Genomic DNA, 16,608 nt, shown 5'->3' on the forward strand with positions numbered 1-16,608 from the left:
TTTCTCAGACACCACTGAAACAGGTTGATTAGGAAAACCTTCAATGAGTCCAAAGGGAAAAATAAAAGATATTAAAAACAATTAAGATTCATCCAATAAAAGAGGTTTCCACATGGTGCGGTTGTGTTTCCACAGTGTACTGACAGCTGACATGTGCACGTGTGCTCCAGTGTCAGTGTGTTTATGTTGCTCTCTGCATGTGTTCAAGCACAGGGTGGGGGGGGGGGGAGTAAAACTCTCCCAGTGTGCCGAGGGCCGCCTTGCATCACTGACACATCACTCAGTTGGATTCAATTACAGGGGGACTCTCTTGTGCAGGGGCCAGGGAGAGCTACAGCATCCAAAAGCCTTTATCGAAAGAGGCGAGAAAAGTGATATAATCGTTTGAATAGGCTCAAATATAAAATCGTCAGCCTGAAAACTACATTAAAGTCAGCAGTTATTAAAGGAGCCAGTTGAGGAATCGGGCGTCTTAAACATATGTAGATACAGTTTGATATGACACTGACTTATTTCGCTCCACCAAACAGATTGTTGTTTTCATCTGCATTTGTTTGCTAGTTAGCAGGGTGGGGATTGTTTGGAGGGGCGGGGCCAAAGAAGCACCCATGACATTTTGTTGTAGATCCAGAATACATTTTTTCCTACACATTGTTTTTCAACATTTTCATTGATTTAGTGGAAACGAATTCATGGATCTTTTCGGGGGGGAAATAATTGGCATGTTTAGGAGACTGGTTTATGAGTGTGTGCAAATTGGTAAGAATCCAGGTCGAGTTCATTTAAACCCCATGACAAAAATGTTTAAAAACAGATATGACCATCACAGTGAGCAGCAGTGTGCCAAAGACAAACTGTGCATTAAGGACAAAGCTGCTGGTGCCAAGTCCCTCCCTGAAATGAGCACTGGAATGTATCTGCTGTTCATTTGGGTGACGGGTTATTATACCTTCAAAATCAACCTGTGCATCAATGTGAAGCTTTCCATGTCTTAAATTACTTAAATTACTTATATTAAATGTTGATGTTTACATTATTTCCTTCACTAGATGAATAAACAAGTTAATTTAACTCAATATTGTTATGTTTCTATTTCATGATGTTATGGTGCCGCTCTCCTGGTCAACAAAAATCCATCCTATAATTATACACTGTGGACTTAAAGGGAATAAGAACAACTGCAGTTGCTTATTATATCACTTTAATCATTTGTGAAAAATATTTCCATTCCCAGCACATATGCATCACTTTATGAGGACAATCTTTTTCCCTCTCTCTGTTACTTCTGTCAGAAAAGTTTCTGAATAAGTGTCATTATGTTATCGCTCAATTGCACAGACCGACAGGCGTCAGTACCTGCGGCAGATTACACATGTTTTACAACAATAAAACTATAAAACCTCTGTCTTCAGGTAGTGCTGCATCCTGTGCTTCAGCTGGGGGCTGTTGGGGACACTCGGAGGCTGCTGGTCGTAGTCCCCCATGCACACAGCTACAAAGAACAGGGTCCCTCCAATGACCAGAGTCAAACCTCCAAACCATCCAGAGAACATTGCCTCCCCGTACTCCCAGCGTGGCATCACGTCAGGAAAACCCTCGTTCCAGAATTCCACCGTAGTCGTGTAGGCAACAAAAGAGATGGGAGCCAGGGTGGTGAGGCCTGAGACCCAGGACAGCAGCCCGCTGAGGATGAGGAGCCCTCTCTTCCTGCGAGGATGTCCGACACACACCTCGACCCCTTCCAGACCTGGGAAAGCAGCCAGGACAGCCAACCCTCCTGTACCTATGGACACTGACATGAGCACCCTGGAAATCTGAAGGTCCATCGGGAGTCCCAGGACGGACTCGTAGGCCTTGCACTGAATCCCCACCTCCTCCGTGTAGAGGCAGGTGTGCCACAGCCCAGAGAACCAGTTCTCCACCTCGTTCAGGTCAGAGTTCATCGTCTTCCACAGGGGGAGGAAGGTGGTGATCAGAGAAGTAACCAGACCCCCGAACGTCACAAACAGAGCAGTCCTCTGCATTATCTTAGTTGTTAGAAAGACCATCTTCTGCCTCTGCACATACACACGCTGGGCTTCAACTCGGCTCTTCAGGTCTAAGTTACAGGTTGAGAGATGCAGAGTGGCTCAGTGGCTCGTCCCACCTGCTGAGGGAGCAGGACCAACCTGGACTGCCCACTCACTCAGCCTCCTTAATAAAATGCACCAGATAAGTGGGAGATAATCGGACACTGCGGCACGACAAGAGACGCACTGTTTTGTTTCAGTGTTCAATGTCATCAGTGCACAATGAACTCTGTTTTAACATGAAACTGGATATGTTCAACGGGATTCTGGGCCGTGTGCGTGTAGACAAAAGTGGACTCAAATGAATGAAACATGAGTAAGCATGTTGTAATGAAGGGTACAATTAAAACGAAGAATAATAAAATGTTATGTCAGCCATGACTTCAATGTTTCTGTGCGTGACTGTGAAACTCAGTCATCTTTCAAAGTTGCAATTATTTCACATGAACGTCATTGATGAGACAGGAAGTGTTTTTACCTCTATACCCAAAGGCAGAGCTTTAGATTTGCCAAGTGTCTCAGGTATCTGCTCTATGAATGGCACTTTGTGCTCTCTGCGATGTTACTTACTACAGGGTCCAACACTTCATGAATTCCACTGTGGGTCTCTACAGATCCTGAAATGGCAGCTAACAGCAAACCCAATCTAGTGCCTCATCTTTTATCATAATGCTACGGTCCTAATTTTACCATAACTTCAAAATAAAATGATCAAAAAAGCCTAAAAGGTATTTCAAAAAGATGCAATGTAGTTCATAATATAGTCATATTGCTCATATAATACAATAAAGTTGAATTGATCTCACTTGAGTAAAGATACCTAGTGGCTGAAGGAATTCACTGTGTCGTACCATGGAGCATTGTCTGAACTTATCATCCACTGATCTGTGGAAACTGAAACCCTTCAGGGACGTGACTTAAGGTCAAGAAATAACCTTCATCTTTTTCACATGAGTGTACAGGCTACAATGGTTTAGTTGAAGCCAAGGGTCTATATAAGGATCTCAGACTTGTGTTATGTATAAAATATTTGTGAATAGTGTTTAGAACTTTACTATTGTTCACTGATTGTTAATCTGAAGAAACTAATTCTCGATGAGTAGGGCATTGGTGGTATAGAGACTCAGTTTAACACAACTTGTTTTATATGAGAAGATTTATTAAGACCTTAAATACATAAAACTCAAGGGTAAATATGCAACAACAGCATTCTGGTGTCACTTAACACACACTGCTATACTTTATGGATACAGAGAGCTGGTCTGTTAGTAATGAGACGTGATAAGAAGACGTGTGCCAATGACAGGAAGATGAAACAAACAGCTTTATGAGAGACATACATACATTCTAATTACTTTCATATAATGGTCTTGATTCCTTACAACAGGCGTGTGTCAGAGCTGAGAATAATACAAGTGATGAATAGATGTTTAGATAAATAATCCATTGAATGATATACTTTGATTAAGTTGTATTTAGACTGAGTTGGAGCAGATATCCAAACAATCTAATGCAGTAGCAATACTGAGCAGATAAAAAAACAAATTAAAAAGCTTTGTTGCGTGTGAGGAAAATAAATTACAAACTAAAAATAAGGAGGGATTCTTAGATAATTTAACATTTGCAATAGAGCTAGAATGATGCAGATTGATGCTGCGGACATCGACTGTATGAGTTGAGTTGTTTGAGGTCCAACAAAGTACTGTGTGCTGGGGAGGAGCGAGTGACTGGGAGTAGGAGGAGCTTAGTTATATGGCTTCTGTGAGAGGAGCCTCTCAGCTCTCTGCGTCATCCTTAAATGTCGGAGCCCATCTCAGCACACTGTTTGTCTGATATGTGTGTAGCTAGAGACTCAATGATGTCCAACAGCAGCAGCTGGCTGAGAGACCGCAGGTTGGGGAGCTTGGAAACCTTTAGGAGGGGAGAGCAAAGAAAAGATAAATAATGAGCAATAAATTAAGAAAAGACGACAACGACTCAAACAGAGGAAGAAGCAGCACTTGATTGCTCATGTACAAAAGAAAAAGAAAAACATAAAGAAGCTTAAAAGAAACATTAACAGGGATAAATCTACGGTGAAACTGAAGAATTCCGTGCTTTGCCTTTTCTTTGAATAACAAACGGAGTGGTATTATGAGCCTCATCGGTATGTGATGAGGTGCTTGTACAGCCGGCTGGGCTGAGGAGGATCCACTAGGAGGCCAAAAGTGTCGGTCTCCCGCTAAGACGACAGGGCTACAGGGTTAGCTCAGCTGCAGTGAGTGGGCAGCAAACTCCCAGCGCTCCGGATACGAGGCCACCCACCTTGATGAACTGGTGGACGATAATGTGCAGGCAGTGCTTCTTCATGTCCAGAGCCTGGGTCTTATCTGCCGCCTCCAGAATCTGAAAAAAAGGGGGGGAGGGGATATAACGGAAAAGTGAGTGAAGACATTATTCATTCACATTGCATTGAAAATAATTTCACTTAAGAAACATTTGTACCTGCAAGACATTTTCCACAGTGACGTTCATCTCCAGATTCTGCTTGCAGTAAGCCTGTAGCCTGTTATTGGAAAATCCATAGTAATATGGTGCAGCAAACAGGTAGCTGGTTATCACAGGTCAAGGAATAAAACAAATTAATTTCACTTTATGCAACTCTCCAATTAAATACTTGCTTAAAATGTAAGCTTTTGTGAGTTTTGACCACCTGTATGTTTACAGAACTTCTATTTGAATTAAGAGTGTTGCACTTACTTAATAAATGGAACTTTTGCAATTTAATGATAGTGTTAATAATAATAAAATGACTATATATATATATATATATATATATATATATATATATATATATATATATAATTTGTTCCCTGTGTTGTGTTCTGTATGAACAGCAGCCAGTGGCTGAAAGTGACAGTGCCAAAGTGACGCTGCATTTGGCTGCAGTCTAAGAATGGCCACATGATGGTGACTGTTAAAACTTTTAAGAATCAACCTGTGGTGAGCCAAATTTCATATACATATTTGTCTCAAGTTTTATAACCAACTATAATGTGTTTATGATACTATGCCTTTTGATATTTTTAATGAAAATAAAAGGTGTCTGAATTTGAGAAGGATACAGGGAATCCTCTGGAGGCATGTTGACATCGCCATAGTAGATATACCGCAGCATGGACTCAAAGGCCTGCTTACTTGGAACCATCTCACCAATGGAGATATTAACCTGACCGTCCTCTGGCATGAAGGAGCGGAACATCGCCTCAAAGTAACTGAAGAAAGAAAGTGTACAAAAAGTGTCAGAATCATACAATCCACTCTCTGGAGATCTCTGGTCCTCATTCTAGGCCATGTACACATTCGTTTAATTAAACTACCAGAGATAATAGATTTTTATAAACCCTTGGATCACAACACAAAAGTGAATCAAGTTCCAACAACTTTCTACATTTCTGAGAATTGTCATATTAAAACATGAAGATTGAAAATGTGGCCTGTTTTGCCACTAAGAGTCAAATCGTAGGTTTGAGATTACCATCATTACAAATGTTTAAAAAGTCAGGGTCTGATCATTTGCTTTAGCTGCTGCATATGCAAAAAGCAGATCATAAAACCGTTGCTATCACTACCTGGATCTGGCTGCCAGTATGGCTTTATGTGCGGGTCGTGGATGTCCATCTAACAGCAGAATAATGTCACAGAACTCCAGGCCGCCTCCCTCCAGGCAAGCCTTCATGTCCTGTACCAGGGAGGTCCCAATGTCCACCGGCTGGTCCGAGTACAACCGGAGAGGAGGCTGCTGCTTTCTCCGCACTATCTCCACTATCAGTGCAGTGGACAGATGTTCAAACTCCTTGGTCATGATCACCTGGTTGAAGTGCGACTCCTTCACCACAAAATTAAGGCAATGCTCCTGGAGAACAAAATAATCAGTTTGAATTAATAATGAAATGAATGACTACATCTGCAGTATATCGAACCCTGAAGTTCCACCACTAGATGGCAGTGAATGATGACATTTTGGAGCTAGTAGCAGTCCGGTTCCATGGATGTACTTTACCTTGAGCTGGTCCAGTTGCAGCTTGTTGGCATTTTCACAAACACTGAGAACATTCTGCAGGTCGACAGATGCCTCAATGTACTGCACACACAGCTGCTCCAGGCGGGAAAGCTGAAAACTAAGAGCGAGTTTGTAAACATCCATGATGAGAAGCACATCCTGGACGTGACCTATGTAGATGGATGAAAGACAAGAATAAATAATCAATAATGATCTGTATTTCTTAGGTCTATTCAGGATTACTACAGGCGCCATCCGGACATGACAAACAGGAGGAGAGACCAACCTCTGCGTGGATACTGGATCTTGTCTGTGTAGAGGAACTGCATTAAGACTTCAAAAGGCTGGGCCTCCGCCTCCCTGATGGCAACCTCTAGCATCGGCTGTGTGCCTGATGGCCTGTTGCCTGCTGGGATATCCTTCGGACCTCCCCCTGCACCATCATCACTCTCCTCACTGCTTTCCTGTTTAGCCTTCTGCACACAGAGACAGCCAGTTAAGCAAAACTTCCTGATTCAACTCAGCTACATGCTATTGATCTCTTACTGTTACAATTGTTTACATGCAAATGATTATTATTTACAATGCTAAATTCAACACTGTGACATGTTTTGTCCATGTACTTTGTGTGTCAATACAAAGCTTAAACTGAATGTCACAATTTCTGGCATTTTGCAGTAAAGGTTATTGTGCTAAAGTTGTTGGTTAAACCTCACTGGAGAAGAAGCACGACTGCTGTTTGATATTGTGTTTGTGACTTCAACTTGCACTTCATCTCAGTGTTGTGTTGGTTAATTTTCTAGAAGTGTGGTTGTAGAAACTGACACTGAAACAGCAAAAAAATCGATTTTTCTTTATGTGCCCACTCAATTTTGTCTAGTTGGAAAAATTATCAATGTGGTAGTCATATTTTGACATTACCAATTGCTTAGTATTATTTATTATATCATAATATCATATTATAATATTATATCACAATATTGAACCATGTACACACGGTTCAATATTGGGATATGTGTGCTACAGCAGTCTATGCATTTGGACTGAACATCTCTTCTTTCTACCAGTTGTACCTTATGTCAGTTTAAATTTCAATGATGACATAAGATGTGGGAGTTGTATCAGTGCCTTACTGGTGTTGTCATATTGGAGTAGAGATAATCTGGGAATTTGATTCCCAGATTTTCTATCAAATGAGTATGAATATAATCTGCTGATTATCTTCCTTTGTCTCGGGGGAGATGAGGTGTTCTGGCTCTGACCTGTCGCTGCCTATCCCGAGCCTGCAGGATTTTCTTCCGCAACCACTGACATCTCACCGTCACAATGGCAATGTGCCCCAAGACTCTCTCCTCCCTCTGTAAACAAAACAAAAAGGAGGCAGAGTATGTGGATGAAAACAAATGCCCAGGGTTACGTATGTAAAAGTCTTGTTATTTTCCTCCAGCACCAGCTATAAAACCTACCTCTCCCAGAATAAACACCACATCACAGAACTGACGGTTCTCCCACAGTTTGCCATAGTCCTCATGGAGAGTGCACTGAGGATAGCATGAGAACTGCAAGAAGAAGAAAACAATTGCTTTAGGAGGTAATGGAGTCACTATTACATCACAAATGTCATGTAGGCAATATTGTTTTTTAGCAGTAGAGGCCTTTGACAAAAATGCAGTGCAAAAGTTATTAAATTTCAGCAATAAAACCATTTAGACACTAACCTGGAATCTGTACATCTCTCCACTGCGAACATTGTTGTCCACTGTCCCTCCAAAGATGTACATGGCATCTTGAATCACAGCAGCAGCATGAAACAGTCTCCCACTTGGCATCTGAGGTGACATACAGGGGAAATTCAGCCTTTATTAGTAAGTGCAAGGAGAAAAGCATTGCTTCAATATCGAGGATTGTAATTTAGGAACATCCATAATATTGTGATCAGCACTGATTCGGGTACTTTAGTTTAGGCTTTCTAAATATGTTTTAACAATAAAATGTTGAATGAAAAGTAGCTGAGGTCAAAAATGAAAAAGAGAACATTTTATTTACATTTCAAACAGTTTTATACGTAAACCTATGCTTAGTACAGAGTAAACAGCTGCAGTCATCCAAAGGGATAGTACAGCAGGCAGAAAGTACTAATTAAGACTCATTATATAATGACACAGTTCTTGCAACGTGTATAACATGTATTTGTTTCATACCTCACTGTCCATGCTGGCTTGGATGACCTCCCAGGTCTGAGAGTCCACATCATAGCAGTGCAGCTCGTTGGGCAATGTGTTGTCAGCTGCACCACCAAACACATACAGGTGGCGGTCAAAGGCGACCATAGTGTGGCCATAGCGTCTCTGAGGAGGCGGAGGGGAGCCCCGCAGTAAGTGCTCAGTCGGGATACGTGTCCACCTGGGAGGATAGCGTAATGGGAACAATTAGTGCCAAATAACACTGGCTACTACAGGGATGAGAGTCAGAGATGTGTGATGAAAGACTTTGCTCACATGTGGCCCTTGAACTCAAACTGGAAGAGGTTATTAGTGATCTTGGCTCCACTCTGACCAGAAAACACAAACATCTTATCCCTGCATACGGCGACAGGAAAGTTGCAGCAAGACGGAGGAATCTCCCCACTCTGTTCAATCTGATGAACACGAAGGCAGAGACAGAGACATTCAAATAATCGCATAAAGAAATTATGGGCTATTCACTCTGAATGAGCTTCTCATGGACAATGGAAATGAAATATACTAGCCTCTTCCCAACATGCATGTTCTCGATCCTGCAGATTGATGGTCCACATGTCATTCAGCCTGCAAAGGAAGGACAATATATTTTAATACTGTGTTAAAAAACTAAGTGTGGATGGATCAAAAGATAAAAATGATGAAGCTGAATTAAACACACCTGGCATTCCCATCATAGCCAGCAAATATCCACAGTTTATCATTGTAGACTGTGGCTCCATGTGCAGATCTCGCCACTGGCAAACTAATACAGAGGGAGGACGGATAAATATTTTCAAACAACAATGAGGACAAACTTCTTTTTAAAACTTCTGTTTACACTACGAACAACAGAAATCATTTCCCAGTATTTGTTCTTGAATTCTCATATGTTGTTGTTGAAAAAGAAACATTTGAAATAAGCAGCCACACTCTGGGTTTGAAACAACAATTTAAACATTCACATAAAAACACATTACCTCCCCTCCACCTTCCATTCAGTCCACTGCCCTGTGGCGAACTTATACTCAAAGAGGTCATTTTTGTTTTTCAGGTTTGAGTTTGAGTAGATGTCTCCAGTGTAGCCCCCTGAAACACATTGAAGCCCAACGTCACAGCATCACTATCCCATTGAGTCTGAAAATCAGGGAACGAATGACAACGGATTCTTGAAGATGATGATGAGCTTAAAAACTCACCAAAGACAAACATGCTGCTGCCATAGACCACAGCTGAATGATGATATCTCGGAGCAGGTGGAGTTCCAGTGGTGAACGCTCTGTAAAAACACGTCATAAACAGGCATCAGATCATATTCTACAGTGAACGTGTATATTTCTGGTGATTACTGGGGAAAGGGGGGGGTATCTGTACCTGCACCATGAGCAGTCCTTCACATCGAAGCGGAGCAGATCGTTCAGCATGTTCTTCCTGTTGGGTGACACAGGATTATACAGTGTGTGGTGGATACAGAGGAAAAGGCAGATATGCTCGTCACTCTCCAGTGACACTCACCCATTGTCTCCCCCAAACACGTATATGGCATCTCTGTATGCCACCACGGTGTGTTTGCTGCGCCTGTGTAAAAGCACACGAAGTTCAGGATGAGTGTGATGACAGATATAACACGATAATAACGATGAAAGACAGTGAGTGTCCAGGTGGAGGCTTCCTTCACTCATCTGTCAACATGTTACCTTGCACCGACAAACTCATCACACGGAGGGAGTCTCCTCCAGCGATGGACGGTCTCAAAGGGGCCAAAGTTGAGGGTCAAATATTCCACACTGTCGGAGCAACTGTGGTCGAAATCAACACTCGGGGCGACTTTCGTGGATTTGCAGGACATTGTTGCTAACTCATCGGGCTAACTCACTTCTCAGGGCCACTCATCTGCAAGGACGTCCACGGGTGATGCCATCGTCGATGCGGGTCCTCCACAGTGAGAGCTAATGTCTCTGCCACCTCTAGTTACAGTGTTGGGTTTGAGCTGCTGGCTCAGGTGTAACGACGAGCGGTCCCCTTTCACGTCAAACGACTGTGCTACGTGAGCTAACAGTTAGCAACTAGCCATGCTAAAAACTATCATGGCTAGCTCTAGCTAGCTTGAGTTACTGCTAAGCAACAAAACAAGCAGCGACGGCAGCGAATCAAAAGTTACGGCTGCTAGTTTGCGATGAAATTTGAGTTTAACTGGTTTAATGTCCAGTTTGTTTGCGCTATGACGGAACAAGTTCGCAGTGACGTGTTAGCCTAAAAGCTAAAGAAGCAAAACAGACATCAGTGCTAATAGTAAAGAGCTCAGTTGTTCAGCCACGCCCCCGAAACACTGCGGTCATGTGGTCCGTCGATTGTGAAAAACTCGGTCACACCAGCCGATCTTTGAAAAGTGATGCGCGTCTCTTTGTTGTCTTACGGTACAGGTCCAAGTTTAATGACACTTATTATGGAGGATTTATTCACAGATAGTTCACCTCACTTTTGTTCAAGGTGACTCTCACTGTCACTTTGTCAAGTTTCAGAGGATTTTACTGTAGAATCTCTGAGAATATTAAGGCCCCTTTTTTTATTATGGCTCATATTAAATATAATTTGTGTTTAAATCCTTGAGAGGTGACGCAGATATTTCACATCACTCTTGTTCATGGTGACCCTCACGTCTGCATAACAAGTTTCAGAAGATTTTACTGTAGAGTTTCTGAGAAAATTAAAGGCTACTTTTTCATTATGGCATATGGTATATATATATATATATACTATAGTTTACTTACTCATGAAGTACTGGTCGTATATTTTGATCCATAACTCCAATATGAAATGTTGGATAAGATGTTGGGAGTCATTTACATTCATTCACAATAAACCAATAACAACCATGCTAATTGTTATACAAACAGTCAATTTAATAAAGAATTGAATAAACAGTCGGTAAGAGGAAGCTGTCGGTCTTTATGAGTCAGACATTTGAGACATACAGTATTACATGTAGTATTCACTTTATTTTGAGGATACAAAGATTATCATATACTGTATTACCGGTAGCAATGGAGGACAAAATCAGTAAAATACAGATAAATAAATCAACAGTTTAATTCATTAATAAATAAACTGTTTAAACAAAATATTAAATGAAGAAAAACCTATGTAGGTGAGTGGACACAAATCAAGAGATACATGACCAATGCAGCGCTTTATCAGGAAAAATCATCTATTTATATCTCACTTGAATTCCTTTATTTCACAGACACTGATTAGGAGGCTGTGTCAAAACATGTACATGGTGTTTAACACTGTCGTCATCACAGTGGCTTTCTAAATAAGATTTACCTTTCATGGCTTATTATATTATGTAATATTATATTGTATTATATAACATAACATAAAGTTGCACCTCTGATTTCCCTGTTGTTATAACAAGTGACAAGTGCTATTAGAAATGCTTATGTTTGCTCATCTACAATTTAAATGACGGCTGATTTTGTCCTCCATAGGCAGTAAAGTGGGATAGAATACTTACATTCACTATTTTCACATCTGTATTTCAGCCCTTAGTTTTGTCCATGTCTTCAAATAACTTTATAATTAGATGGTAACAATGGGTCTTCATTCCATCAAAATGTCAGAGTCGACACAGCGAACAATACAAGAAACAAACTGGCTCTGTATATATAGATTGTGTGGTCACCAGTATTTTGTTCTCAAGCACCAATCAGATACTATTACAGTGCACAATCGTGTGAAATGCAAATTCATTTACAATGAAGTGAGACAGAGAGCGTAGCAGATCTCTCTTTTTTTTTACTATCCGGTCTGTCAGAGTTCAGTGGGCCCCTCTTGCTCCCGTCCACTCACCAGTTAATGATATCTCGTACATGGCCCCACAGCCTGGTGATCCACAGGTTCACCCCAAGCTCTGTTAAGTATTGAAGCTCTGGCATCAACATCTTACGACAGAGTTTCTGATGAGCCTTATCCACATTCTTCTTCAGGTTATAGCCCATGATCGACTTCTCTCCGATGGGTTGCCAGGGCTGCATGTCTGTCTCCTGGATGCTGCCAGCTTCCACAGCACGGCCCCCCTCAATGCAGATAGATGTCATCTCTGCGTTCCTCCTCCTGAGCTCTGCCACCTCCTCAGCCATCCGCCGCCGTCCATATGCATCTACTTTCTTCCAAAAAGTCAGGTTGAAATGCTGGTACAGCTTCCAGTCAATAGCGTTCCACTCGAGGGCCCTGACCCTCAGCTCAGGGGTAAGTTTCGACACCGTGGATCCCTTGCGGGCGTTGAGCTTGAAGAAGAGCAAATCATCCATCTCCCAGCAGAGGGTTTCCTTGAGGAGGATGAGTGATTCCTCAAAGTGTTCCACCAACATGACCAGCTGAAAACGGTCAGTGATGAATTTGATTCCTTCTTCTACCCGCGGATCATCCGGCTCCAGAGTGTTGTCCTGGCCAAAGTCAAAGAACAGCAGGTTCTTGAGGTAGAAAGAGTTGAAGCCCTCTGGATCAAAGTAGTGGAGCGGGTCACGTAGGAACTCAGTCAGCTTGTCATCACCTGGTATCCTCCAGGTAAAAGGCACCAGCCGGCCAAAGTAGTGGAAGGACGACTCAAACAGCTCTGCAGGGTCTCGCAGGATAGTGATGTACGAAGTGTCCGTGGGCAGCAGCTTGGCCACCTCAGCTGCATTGAAGCGCAAATGATTACAGATAACGTTGAAACACATTCCAGGTCTGTAGTCTTTTACATGGGAGCGCTCGAAGAGAGACGGATAGAAGAAGTCATTCCTGCTGTCAGGGAAGGCAAATTTGAGCCGGTGTTTCTCCCCAAAGCGGAACAGGATGTTGAGGAAGGTGCTGCTGGCTGTTTTGTGGGTCTTCATGAACATGATATCCACTTTAGGAGCGCAGGCCGGGCCATGGACTTGGTGTGAGCTGTTTGTGGTTGCTTTGGTCTGGAGCTGGGACGGACGGTGGGCGCAGGAGTAGGGCACTGGAACCCTACAGAGAGAAAAGAAGAAATGGTACTCAGTAGAGCACATACCTCTGCCCAGGTGCAACAGTCCCCTTATATTCATTAAAACCGCACCAAATAACACAACCCTCATAGATATCACTCATCTATATCAGCCAGATCTTTTTCTGTCTTAGTCCCCAAAAACTGAAAAAATTATGCAAACCAACATATTTGAGAAGCCGTAACCAGAAACATGTTTTTTTTTTAATGACTTAAATGACCTTTAAAATCCAGTTAGTGCTTAAGAAACCTGATATGATGACTTGATTCACGCTGTTTTCTACTGAACAAATGCAAACCAGTGTGATGAGTCTTACTCGGGCAGACTGAAGTGGATCTGTGGAGTGGAGAGGCAGTAGAGCAGGATCATACAGCTGGTCAGCAGGGTGCCCAGCACCAGGCCTTTGCACATGGACCTCCACTGCCTTCCCTGCTTGCCAGTCATGGTCCAGCAGCGTCGAGGATCACCCTAAAAAACACATCGTCCTCCTCGTCGTCATCATCATCATCATCATGTTAAGCATTTTCTACTTCTCTTTTATCATCTACAGAGATAGATAGATAGGGGAAGGTTACTATTTCTCAAATGTTCTCTGCTTCACAGACACAATAACAACACCATGAATCATTTATTTAGATAGTTACTGGGAAATTAAGTGTAAAGTGACTCAGTTTTCTTGATTATTTTCAAAATATCAACATCTATGACAGATTTTTGTACTCAGCTATATTGTATCCCTATATTTGTATATTTCTTTATAATTCTCAAAAGGTAGTATTCAATGCAGAGCTTTGGTATTGGATCGTGTTTTATTTTTAGTATTCATGTAATTGGATCCTGCACCTGTAGCTCTGGTGGCAGAGATGCTCGCTACCAAACACAAACCACATGTTAAAGTCATTTGACATTTCTTTCATGTGAACAGTTATTTTGGTAAAATGAGTTAAAGCTCCAAATACAGTAATGTTTACGTGTACGAGTACAGTGTGGTCATCAGTTGGACCTCAACTTGAGGTGCTCAGGAGCATTTACCCACAGGGACGTGCGTTCTCTGTGTGATGACACGGTGTTAACTTCGTTTCATTTGGCTGCTCACTTCAAAAACATGTTAAACTCAGAGTGTAGTTGAAATTATATGGTGTTCCACAAAATGACATACAGGTACTTGCAACGGGAAATTACCAACCCTGTGTTCCTCTGCAGGCCCATTAAATAAATAATGCATTACTGTGCCAGGTGATATTGCACGCCACCCCCCCCAGCAGACCTCGGTAAGATGAGCCACCTGCTGACTCAGCGATACAAACAACTAGGTAACACTCACCGCCGGGAATTTTTATGATGATGTGACCCCTGATAGTGAGCGGAGGATGAGGCGATATATATACACATATAGTGAACATTAATTTCAGCCTTTTCTCATAGAAAAAAACCTGAATATTTCAAAATGTATTTTAAATCCAACTTCACATAATTTAGCTTTAGCAGTGATTGATCGGCAACATAATCAGCAAATCCACAGAAATTTCTCGTTATGTTATTGATCTATCGATCTACACAATCATATTCTAAGCTTACATCATTATCAGAGGATCCTGGTTACTGTAAACCGTGTGGAATAAAGTGTTTTGCAGCAGGCAAGAAAAATGATGTGTTAAAATCAGTTGATGTTTTCGAAAACAATAGTCTTTGTTACTTTTTGTTTGAGGACTTGTTGTTATCTGGAATGGCCAGAAGTGGAAGAAGTATTTAGAACCTTTACTTAAATAATAACAACCACTGATTTAATCATAAACAATTCACTCTATTGTACAGACTTTTTAAACATACCTTTTGATCAAATGTCAGCGTGCACGTAACAAGCACCTACAACTGTAATGAAGTGCAGAAAAAAAGCATACATATGGCTATGATCTAGTTTGTAAAACTCACCACATGCCAGTTTTTTTAATTATAGTTGCTTTACCTTTTGAAAGACACAGCCTTAATTCCAGCCTGGAGTCACATGTCATTTATTATTCATTTTTGGTGTTAGTGCAGCTTTGGGGTTTTGGCTCGAGGTTGACGACAAGCCCTCGTGCTGGCTGGAGTTCCTACGTGTGCCTTGGTTCCTCTGATCTAGAGTTGCATCTCATGTTCAGTCTTATCAGAGCATTATACAAACATCACTCTTCAAACACAGCTAAAAGGGATATTTCTGCTCTTTGTCTGGACCCTGCGATCAGGCTATTAATAGGGGTTGAGCGGGGCTTCTCTGCCATCAGAAGAAACTCTGAAGGGAGACATTTGTGGACAATGCTAATTTAAGCAGAAATTAAAAGTTATTATATTCCATAAGTAACTTGAAACCTGAGATCCTTTGGGTCAAATAAAAGTCAGTGTTATATTTGAGGCATACTGATATCAGTATTTGCAAAATTCCCCCCCAGAGGTGCCATGTAACCTCCAGGTACTCTATGTCCTTGCAGGATAAACAGTACATTAGTATAATTTGAGCCATTTTCCGGAGCAGCCCTTTCACCTACCTCATGAAATATTACAGCTCACGTTTAGTCAGAACATGTTTACCCTGATCCTTATCTGGCTGCACACCAACCCTAGAGACAGATTAATTTGCTGTTCAGTTAGAACAGGAACAGAGAAATATTGTTTTAAGAGTAAATATTAAGATAAAAGACAACTGGATTTAAGATAATGTATGACTGACTAACTTCTCTGAACTTCGTGTGGCATTGTTAAAGGTCTTGTTTTTAACATAAAATGGTCATATAAATCAACAATATTACAAAGCACAAAATATAAAGAGGAAACTTTCAAAATACAGAATGAGTTCTTACCCTCATACATGAATCCAAAGAAAATCTAATGCGAGCATTTCTTCTCCAGACACATTGTCTACTTTCTTTCCATCCACTTCCAGACACAAGTTGATCTCCCTCCAGTCGTCCTTATGTCTAATCTCAACATACACATGCTGTAATAGAACCAGCACTGTCCTACGCTCCCCTTATCACATGTCCGCTGCTTCGGATCTCATTCATCTGGTTGCTGCTCCTCTTCTCCTCTTTCGCTCTGCCTCTCTGCATGCACACCTGATGCCTCAGGCTTACACCTGGCGCTCATCCACCCCCTCCTCACCACCTCAACTTTCAATTCCAAAACCAATCTTGCTGAATAAAGCACTTCAGGGAGGCTCATCTAGCCAACTGTGACGTCAGGCTCCGTGTCAGGGGATGTTCACTTGCCAGTGATTGCAAAAAAGA

At 41.7% G+C, this 16,608-nt stretch overlaps 3 protein-coding genes across 4 annotated transcripts; all 3 read right to left on the minus strand.

The window, feature by feature from the left end:
• Nucleotides 1-1,391: 1,391 nt before the first annotated feature.
• Nucleotides 1,392-2,063, minus strand: si:dkey-98f17.3 (uncharacterized protein LOC793143 homolog). Its single transcript, XM_034596176.1, has one exon. It carries the CDS (start codon nt 2,046-2,048, stop codon nt 1,392-1,394), a length of 657 nt encoding a protein of 218 aa, XP_034452067.1. The 5' UTR covers nt 2,049-2,063.
• A 1,144-nt stretch (nt 2,064-3,207) lies between these two features.
• Nucleotides 3,208-10,698, minus strand: lztr1 (leucine-zipper-like transcription regulator 1). Of its 2 annotated transcripts, none has more exons than XM_034596245.1 (19): nt 10,207-10,698; nt 9,846-9,908; nt 9,705-9,761; nt 9,530-9,609; nt 9,311-9,419; nt 9,013-9,096; nt 8,861-8,918; nt 8,610-8,749; nt 8,313-8,514; nt 7,830-7,940; nt 7,578-7,670; nt 7,374-7,469; nt 6,398-6,587; nt 6,112-6,281; nt 5,681-5,964; nt 5,174-5,323; nt 4,554-4,659; nt 4,374-4,454; nt 3,208-3,980 (listed from the first exon to the last, which is right to left on the minus strand). In XM_034596245.1, exons 1-19 carry the CDS (start codon nt 10,221-10,223, stop codon nt 3,864-3,866), a joined length of 2,208 nt encoding a protein of 735 aa, XP_034452136.1. In that variant the 5' UTR covers nt 10,224-10,698; the 3' UTR covers nt 3,208-3,863. The 2 variants fall into 2 exon arrangements, with proteins under 2 accessions (XP_034452136.1, XP_034452135.1); XM_034596244.1 differs by having other exon boundaries at nt 10,028-10,693.
• A 1,253-nt stretch (nt 10,699-11,951) lies between these two features.
• Nucleotides 11,952-16,586, minus strand: gal3st1a (galactose-3-O-sulfotransferase 1a). Its single transcript, XM_034596559.1, has 3 exons — nt 16,183-16,586; nt 13,662-13,813; nt 11,952-13,328 (listed from the first exon to the last, which is right to left on the minus strand). Exons 1-3 carry the CDS (start codon nt 16,186-16,188, stop codon nt 12,179-12,181), a joined length of 1,308 nt encoding a protein of 435 aa, XP_034452450.1. The 5' UTR covers nt 16,189-16,586; the 3' UTR covers nt 11,952-12,178.
• Nucleotides 16,587-16,608: the final 22 nt, after the last annotated feature.

The sequence above is a fragment of the Hippoglossus hippoglossus genome, chromosome 9 (genome assembly GCF_009819705.1).
Source record: "Hippoglossus hippoglossus isolate fHipHip1 chromosome 9, fHipHip1.pri, whole genome shotgun sequence".
Lineage (NCBI taxonomy): Eukaryota > Metazoa > Chordata > Actinopteri > Pleuronectiformes > Pleuronectidae > Hippoglossus > Hippoglossus hippoglossus.